Source organism: Protobothrops mucrosquamatus, unplaced genomic scaffold (assembly GCF_001527695.2).
Source record: "Protobothrops mucrosquamatus isolate PMUCROS unplaced genomic scaffold, P.Mucros_1.0 scaffold865, whole genome shotgun sequence".
In the NCBI taxonomy this organism is placed as follows: Eukaryota; Metazoa; Chordata; class Lepidosauria; order Squamata; family Viperidae; genus Protobothrops; species Protobothrops mucrosquamatus.
Window position 1 is genome coordinate 72,794 of NW_015387120.1, and position 9,452 is coordinate 82,245.

Sequence of the window (9,452 nt, forward strand, 5' to 3'; positions counted from 1 at the left end):
AGTAAACAACCCGTTAATTTGCCACCAATAAATTCAGAAGGAATACCACTAGAAAAAGTTGAAAGGATCATGCACCTCGGTTCTAATTTATACGAAAGCTGGGACATGACCGTTGAAGTAAAGACAAGGATAGAAAAAGCCCTATCTGCAGTCACGACATAAGCCTAAGACTGAAAATCAGGCGTGTCAGATGCTGTATTTTTTCTATCCTGCTCCATGGAGTAGAGAGTTGGTCTCTGACAGAAGGCCACCTGAAGAGACTAGAAGCATTTGAAATGTGGATTTACAGGCGGCTGTTACGTAGAAGCTGGGTTGACAAGATCAGAAATGAGGTGATAAGCCACCTGGGAAAGCCAAGGGAAATCATCAAAACAATTAAAAAACGAAAATTAGAATATTTCGGACATTTGATGCGACACCCAGAAAAATACGGCCTACTCCATTTAACCCTCCAGGGAAAGATTGAAGGCAAACGAGGTCCAGGCAGAAGAAGAAGATCGTGGCTTCAAAATCTAAGGGACTGGTTTGGACAAAACTCAGCAGCACTTTTTTGTGCGGCTGCTGATAAAACAGGATCGCCAACATGATCGCCAAGGTCCGATAACGGATATGGCACAAGAAGAAGAAATTTCAGCCCAGTGCTAAAGGGTGTATGTTTGCTGACATTAGGACTGAACAAGGAGGCTTTAAGGATTTGCTTAGAGATAAGAGATAAGGAAGAAGGGATCACTTGTTGTATTTTAAGAGGTGGTAATAAGTTACTAAAATTGTTTATACTTCTTGTGATGATGGTGGGATGTCGCTTCTTTATGCATTTCTCTTTTTACTTTTTCTTTTCTATTTTTTTATCCACATTCTATTGTTTTTTTTAATCCTTTTTTTAGTTTGCATTAATTTGTACTGTAGTAAATGGTAACCTCTAATAAAATTACTTATAAAAAATACAGGTGTGCTTTTTAAGCTACTTGTTTCAAAACCGCTCTCTTACCAAAGAAACCTGTTGGTTTTACTGCTGGGATTTTACAGAATGTACCATGCTGAAATTCACTGTGGATTGAAATTTGTTCTCCCAATATATTTCATTGTTTTTTCCCCTGAAACCTGGACGTTGCCTGCCACCCAGAGGTGAAGGTTAGTACTTATTGACAGAGATATAAACTGCTTTTTATACATGTCAGAAATAAATTAATTCTATCCTATTTGAATTCCACTTAGGAATAAAGGAGAATAACCTCCATTATACTTAAAATAGTGATGCAGATGTCATTCTACAGGACACTTTCTCCTGCCTTTTTAGTAGAGGAAAGGCAATAACTTAAGGTAAATTCAGTAATTTTAAGTAGAAATTATCAGATGAGTCAGTTGCCAAAAGAGAAAGATCCGAGTGTCTGACTGAAATTCTAAAGAGCTTCTAGCTGTCAGCACAATCAGCAAGAAATCAATAGACCAAGGTTTAGTATATTGGCAATTCCGACTGGAAGCCTCAAACAAACATCAGATAGGTATTATTACAATAATGCAAGAACATACATTCTCTTTACAATAATGAAGGGATTGATATCAAATGTGAACAATATTAATTACAACATGCATTGAAGATTCCAGGCTGGAGAAGGAGAATTGCTGCAGAATATAGCCTGGATTACACAATTTAACAAAGCTAAAATAGTTTGGTCAATTGGTGGTTTAGCGCTTTGTGGGGAAGGAGCCACAAACTTTGCATATTGTTTGAACCAGACCATCCCCTACTTTTTGAAATACAACCACTGGCCATTCCCAAATCCTGCATCTATTCTTCGTATGTTTTCGTCTCCAGGCCTTTAATCATCATTTGGGATTGGAAGCTCAGCTGGCTTGAACCTGGCAACTAAATGGATAAAATCCCAAAGGTGCTTTTTCACGAGGCCAACTGGACTTTCTTGTTTCTCTTTGAAGACGTCTTGCTCCCCATCCAAGAGGCTTCTTCAGTTCTGAATGGATGGTGGGGAATGGAAGGGCCACTAGGGCAGGGCTCTTCAAACTTGGCCCTTTGATGACTTGTGGACTTCAACTCCCAGAATTCCTCAGCCAGGGTGCCTGGCTAAGGAATTCTAGGAGTTGAAGTCCACAAGTCATCAAAGGGCCAAGTTTGAAGACCCCTCTCAGAATTCCTCAGCCAGGCACGCTGGCTGAGGAATTCTGGGAGTTGAAGTCCACAAGTCATCAAAGGGCCAAGTTCGAAGACTAGCAAATCCCAGCCACCCACTTCCTATTTCCTCTCTCTCTCTCTCTCTCTCTCTCTCTCTCTTCCCTTCTTCTCCTCTCGCGAGATTTCCTTCCCCCCCCCCGCGCGCGATCCGAAAGAGCGCTCCCAGCAGGCGGCGCGCGCTCCCCCTCCGCTCGGTCGCTCGGAAAGGCGCGCGCGGTGCCTGCCGGGAGGCGTAGTTCGCCGCCTTCTTCCGGCGGTCTGAGGGGCGAAGGCCCGTGACGCCACACAAGCCGTCGAGCGCTGGCGAGGCGGCATCGTCGGCGGGTAGGCCGAGCGGCGGAACTGTCTCTTCCTCGCTCGCTCGCTCTCTCTCTCTCTCTCTTCCGGCCGGAGGGAAGCGGAGCGGAGCGCGGACATGGCCGGTTGCAGCACCTGCGCCGCCGCCGCCGCGCGACTCGTCAGCTCCTCGCTGCCGTCCGCCTGCCGAGGTAACCTCCCGGCGGGCCCTCCCCCTCAGTCGCCGTGTCCCCCCCCCTTCCCTCCCCTCCCTCAGCAGGCCCGACCCCGCCTCTTTCACTCTCTCTGAGGCGGGGGGACTACAACACCCATCAGCCGCAGCCGCGCCCCTGGAGAGGCCCCGACCTCGGAAGGGGGCCCTAAGCTGGCCCCTTTTCTTGAGGGGGGGAGGGAGTGGCAGGAGGGGGCTCGCTTCGGGGTGGGTTTCAAACCTCCCCCCCCTCCCAGGAAGGCCCTGCAGCCGTCAGATTAGAAGAAGCACCTGGGGGGAGGATGGGGGGGACAGGTGTGCCTTGCACGCCCACCTTTGCGCGTGCAAATCCCCCTCGGAGCGGAGGTCTGGGCCGTCTGCTTCCCTGCCTGGCAAGCATTTTGTTTGCTTTTCTGGCGCTGGTTTGGCCTCCTCCTTTGCCAGACGTGGGAGGCCGGCCAGGGAAAGGAAAGGAAATGAAATGAAAACAAACCAACTTGAAAAGTGGGGTCTGCCTGAGGAAGGTGACCCCCGTTTCAGGTGGGGGGTGTGGGGGTGCCTGCCCTGGGATGATGAGTGCTCCAGCGGGAGCATCTCGCCCGGATAGCAAGTCCTCCGCTTACGGCCTCCGTGGGAATCCAAAACTGATGTCGCTAAGTGAGAAATGCATTAAGCTGAGCATGGCCCCGTTTTATGACTTTTCTTTTGCCACCGTTGTTAAGTTGGGTCACTGCGGTTCGTAAGCTGGTAGCGCCGTTGTTAAGTGAATCCGGTTTCCCCCGTTGACTTTTGCTGGTCAGTAGGTCGCAAAAGGGGGTTGTGTGACCCCAGGATGCCGCAACTATCGTAAATGTGAGTCAGTTGTCAAGCAGCTGAATGTGAATCAGCCTGGGGAGGCTGCAACGGGCATAAGTGTGAAAAATTGGTTACAAGTTACTTTTGTCAATGCTGTCGCAACTACGAACGGTCGCTAAGCGAACTGTTGTAAGTTGAGGAGTGCCTGTATACTTGTGCCAGGATAATATTGCATTGTCTTAGCCTTTCCCCACCCAGGATCCAGGCAAGTGGAGTTCCATTATGATATATATACATAGGTCATCCTCGATTTGCAACCATTTATTTAGCGACAGTTGGAAGTGACAACAGCCCTGCAGACCTGGATTTATGACTGGTCCTTCCACTTAACAACCACTAAAGCATCCCCACAGTAATGTGATCAAAATTGGGGCAATTGGCAACTGGCGTGTATTTATGATGGATCGTGTGATTGCCGTTTGCAAGTTTCCCAGCCAGCCAGGAAACTCAATGGGGGAAAGCTGGATTCGTTTAACAACCACACGATTCACTTTGTTGCAGTGATTCACTTAACAGCCTTGGCAAAAAAAGGCTGAAAAATTAGGCATAACTCACTTAACAACTTCCTTACTTAGCAATGATGTGGGGAGACCTAGTTCGTACAATTGCCAAGGGTCTGACATGACTGAAGGAATAACATCACTTAGCCACAGGAATCCTGGTCCCGGTTGTCATAAGTCAAGGACTGACTATATTTAGGTTTGAGTTTTCTTGAGCCCCTCTTAAACCCAGTGAGAACTTGCAATTCCATAGACATGCCTAGATTTGCACAGTCTGGTTTCTGAGAAGCCCTTTTTTCCGGTGACTTTGTTTTTGTTTACAATATTCTGTTTTGTTAGATCATTGCTGAGTTTTGTTAAGATCTTGTTTGCTTACGTGCAGCTGTTGTCCTTTTTGTTATCATAAAACTGATAATTGGACCCTGGAAGGCTGTTAAATCTATGATAAGATTCTTTAGTGGCTTTTAACACATAAAGCTATATAAATTACCTGATTGGCAATTTCAGATATTTCAAATTTGGATTAATGAGCAAACAATATTAAAAGGAAGGTCACTCATCAGCCGAGCAAAGTTTTACTTGCTTCAGATCCTCGTAGAGGTGGTTTTTTTTAAAGAACTGATACCATAAATATCATTCTGCTTGTTTATTTGTATATTTTCTCTTCTCAACTTTATTCTGACAGGACAGATCTATGCATATCTTCCCAGAAGTAAGTCCCATTGATGTTTCCATTAGACTTAATCTTGGATAAGTATATACCAATTTACCCTTAACAATGTTTATGTCTTAAATAGTCTTGCCAGAATATCATGTGTGGAGAAGAGAACTTTGTAATGTTGCTTCAGATTGATCAGGGTTCATGCTCACTGCAAAATAAGGCCCAATCAGTATCCTGAGCTCATGAACTGTTGTGTAAGCTCTTTGCTCTGTTGTGCTGATGAAAGATTTTTCTAGGATTTAGTGTTGAGGCATTGTTTGACAAGCATTGCTTGAACACTGCTGTGATCTGGGTGAGATGAACGTATTTTGTTTGGCCTGTGATATCTCTATTTTTTAAAAAAAAAAAACACGAATAAATATTCTGCTTCTGTATGGTTGAGTTACCATATCTGTCAACTGTGTATTTCTACTTTCATGTTATTTGCACAGTCAACCAACATATTGACTGGTTCACACATTTTACACGGCCATTGTTTTTTTCTGTCTGAAAAAGCCACAGTGGCTTACTGTATGTGTGCAAAAAAATAACATGAGTACAGTATTTGTTTTTAAGTGTTTTTGATTAGTTCCTACCAAAACACACCAGCACAATGAACATTCTAACATCCATCATTGGTAATTGCTCTGTTACAGAGAAGCAACTTATTGTCTTGAATTATTGTCCTGATTATTTAACACCAAAGCTGAAAATAAATATTGCTTTCTATCACTATATCTCAATCTTTTATTCTGCCTTCATGTACTTAAAAGCATTGTTCTCAAGTTCCCTCTCTGTCTTTTTCTACCACATTCCACAGGGCCTTGAATTAACCTTTCTTAGTTTGAGCATGTCATTATCTGATCTTTTAATTATACACCAGTATTAGGCGTATCATAATGATACACTTGAAATATTCAAATATACCTCAGGTATTATTATTAGAACAGTACAAATGTAAATAAGTAGTTGCAAATTTAGCAGTGATGTTTTCTGCTAAAATGGAAAGGTGAAAGTTTTTGAAAAATAGAAGTTGAAATGTCTTCAGTAATCTCTTTTTGAGAATTGCAGATATTGGACCAGTTCAGTTATACTACTTTGCCTTTATATTCAAAGCATAATTGGATATGTACCAGTACAGTACTCTAAAATTCAGAACTGGTTGTTAAGTATAGAAAACAGGCCCAATCTGTTCTTATACAGATGTCTCTGCAAAGCTTAATTTGTAAGAGCCAAAGCAGCAAATTAAATCTGAACTTGCAAAGGAAGAATGTTGTATAATGACATTCTGTAGTTTGGCACTAGCCATAATCTGAATTAATAGGTACTTTCACATAGACAGACAGGCTTCTGAAATTAATTTATGCAAAGGAGAACAAGCCAGACTCATGATTTGAGTTCATCAGAGTCAAAAGACATAAACAGACCAGCATTCATGAAGAAAACACAAATTTAAATTATTATTCTGCGAAGACAGCCATTGTGTGATTCTGAGTTACGCTGTAACTCAAATAATTTGAATGCTAATGTTATACAGTTCCAGTTAACAAGCAGTAATTTGTGGTAAATAAATTTTGGAATGCTGTCTAAATTCTGCTAGGCAAAAGATTTTCAACATCCTTGATGTTTCACTGTTGTCCTTTTAGAAAGGTCAAGGGTATACTCCCTGGCAATTTCTTCTTCTTTTTTTAAGTATTTATGCTGTTGTTCTTGTTTGCTTTGGGACTGTTGGTCATCTTAAAATTTTCCAAAATAAAAGAAGAAGAAAATATCTTTTACAGGGAAATAATCCTTGGGGCTTAATCTATAACAGATGCTATTCCTCATGTCTATGGAGATTCTCAGCCCTCCTGCTCAGGGTGGTCCCAAAGGTGCTTTTTCAAAAGGCAACTGGACTTTGTTTTTCCAAAAACAAAAAAACAAAGTCCAGTTGCCTTTTGAAAAAGCACCTTCGGGATGCCATTCCTCAGCAGAAATTACTTTGTGAAAGTATCCCCCATTATGTGTTGTATAAAGTGGTCTGCATTTGGAGCATAGTTGCACTCTAGTCCTAAAAAGAATATTCATATTAGAGAGGAAACTATTTGCCGTAGAAGAGAAGGACTTGCTTATGGAATTTGATTGTACATCTTAATGCAAGGTTTTCCAACCTTGGCACATTTAAAAAGATTGGATTTCAGCTCTTTTACTCATGATCCAAGAGGGGTTGGCTGGGGAATTCTGGGAGTTGAAGTCCATGTGTCTAAATTTGCCACTGTTGAGAAAGTCTCTTAAGGGAATGAGATTTCATGACCTCTTGGGTTCAACAAGTAGACTCAACGAAGTGGGGGATAAGTTACTGAAAAGGTACACAGAATAATCAAAAATCTTTTGTTTCTTTTTTTCCTTTTTCAGGAATTTCATGTGGCCGTTCCTGCTTCCCTGCTTTAGGAATAATTGGGACTTGTGAAACTCCGTCTCTAAGAACTATTCCTTTTAGAACTTTTGCTGAAACACCAGCATACTTTGCTTCTAAAGATGGTGCAAGTAAAGATGGTTCGGGAGACGGCAGTAAGGTACACACCTTTTGTGCTTCAAAAACCATACCTCTATCCCACATACCACAGGTAGTCCTCAACTTATGACCACAATTGAGTCTGGAATTATTGTCATATGTCATGCCAGTTGTGAAGTGGGTCATCACATGACTGAGCCAGGTTTACAGCTGTCGGAACTTTGAATCCACCTTTTTGGGTGGAGGGGTCTGTTGTAATTTTGAATGGTTGCTAAATGACCAGTCTTAAGTCGAGGATTACCTTTAAAGGTAAAAAATGTACATGTATTGAGTGACATCTTGAATCATGTCATCAACCATCTAATTCAGTACAGAGAGATAGAGACAGGGACCAGGTCAGAGGCCATAAACTAAGTCACTGATAAAACAAAAAACAAAAAACCCTGTGACTTGGAATGCAGTTTTCTGAATTTAAGCAACGTGTTCATGCTGTCAGAGGACTTTTGATCTTATAAAGCTAAGTAAATGAGAAACTAAACACAGACAAATTACTTTAAACCCAAACGTGCTGTCTGCAATTTTTAGAAGTACAGATCATGATTTGGAGCATAAATTATGTTGAAGTATTGGATGTAATGGTTAAGCTGAGCAATACATGTTTGTGTTTAGAAATCGGTGCCTTTTAAAATTCAGCGTAGGTAGTTTTCGGATTAAATGCTTGATATATTCTGCATGGAGATTATCTTTGGCTTGCAAATATGGCTGGCCTGCAGAAGAAGCAACAACATCCAGCATCTGCTACAGCTGGCACCCTTCACTTGAGCTTTCTGCCAACGACAAGAGTTTCCTGGCCCCGCTTCCCTTTGCTGTGTACTGAAAAAGAAAATGGAGAAGTGTTGTCCGGTGCCCTCTTTTTGACAGCCTGGGGACTGACTGGAGGAAGTAAATGAGTAGCTTTAACAGTGGGGAAAGGAAACTGAAGGTTTATAAACAAAGGTTTATTGCTAAATATATATATATATATATATCCTGCAATTTGAAGTTGCTTATGTTTACAGAACTTGAATTTTTGGCAGGCGTAGCAACTTTTTTTTCCCTTGATCCATTTGAATCCGAAACATCTTCAAGTGAATGACAACAAATGTTCACTGAGGATGCCAGTTTCAGTCACATGCAGAGGTATCTTCACTGAAGAACATTTGGTTGTGGTGTTTGGATTTTAAACAACGCAACAACACAGTTTGGGAGAGAAATGGAGGGCAAGGTTACAAGTGGGGACCCCAGTTCTGTGTGGAGGGGAGGGTGGCTGCTGATTGATTTGCTCCTTTAAAAGATGTACGGGTAGTCCACGACTGATCACCACTCATTTAGTGACCGAAGTTGCAGCGGCACTGAAAAAAGGGACTTATGACCGTTTTTCACACTTGTGACCGCTATAGCATCCCCATGGCCATGGGATCAAAATTTGGATGCTTGGCAACTGGTTCATATTTATGATGCTTATGTGTCCCGGGGTCATGTGATCCCCCCCTTTGGTGACCTTCTGATGAGCAAAGTCAAGGGGGGGGGAACTCAGATTCTCTTTACACCCGTGTTACTGAACAACTGCACTGATTCACTTAACAACTGTGGCAAGTAAGGTTGTAAAATAGGGCAAAGCTCACTTAACTGTCTCAGCAACAGATATTTTGGGCTCAATTGAGGTCATCAGTCGAAGGCTACCTGGTAGCTAATTATAAATCTATTATCTGATTGTCAAGATCCTGTTTCTTTCTTTCTTTTTTTCCTTTTAATTAGAAAACTGCTGGGGAAGGCGGTGGTAAAAAGTCAAGTTCCGGAAGCTCTGGCAAAGGTGGAAGCCAGCTGCGATGCCCAAAGTGCGGTGATTTATGCACACACGTGGAGACTTTTGTCTGTAAGTTCTGGAAGACACATATTCTGACTCTCTCCGTTTCTGTAAAAATCGCATTATTTGCTCAAGTTGCTCCACTCAATTCGTCCTGAAGGCCAGTCATTTTGCAAATGAGTTTAGAAACTTGATTCTTGAATGCTGGGGAAATAAGTACCACACCTCAACATCCAGAGTTTGGAATAACAAGTACTGACAACACAGCTTCATATTACCGTTGACACAAACCATGTCCTTGTGCGGTTTTGGCCCTTCTCTTTTATTTGCTGATTCAGCCAGGTTCTAATCAAAGAGTTTAATGGTGGGTAAATACTAACGC

At 42.3% G+C, this 9,452-nt stretch overlaps 1 protein-coding gene across 1 annotated transcript in view; it reads left to right on the plus strand.

Annotated features, from left to right (window-relative positions):
• Positions 1-2,603: 2,603 nt before the first annotated feature.
• Positions 2,604-9,452, plus strand: part of CLPX (caseinolytic mitochondrial matrix peptidase chaperone subunit) — a 20,678-nt gene continuing 13,829 nt past the window's right edge. Inside the window, exons 1-4 of the mRNA XM_015819155.1 lie at positions 2,604-2,676; positions 4,716-4,742; positions 7,125-7,285; positions 9,022-9,139. Coding sequence (XP_015674641.1) covers positions 2,604-2,676; positions 4,716-4,742; positions 7,125-7,285; positions 9,022-9,139 — 379 coding nt within the window. The remainder of the gene's footprint in view (positions 2,677-4,715; positions 4,743-7,124; positions 7,286-9,021; positions 9,140-9,452) is intronic.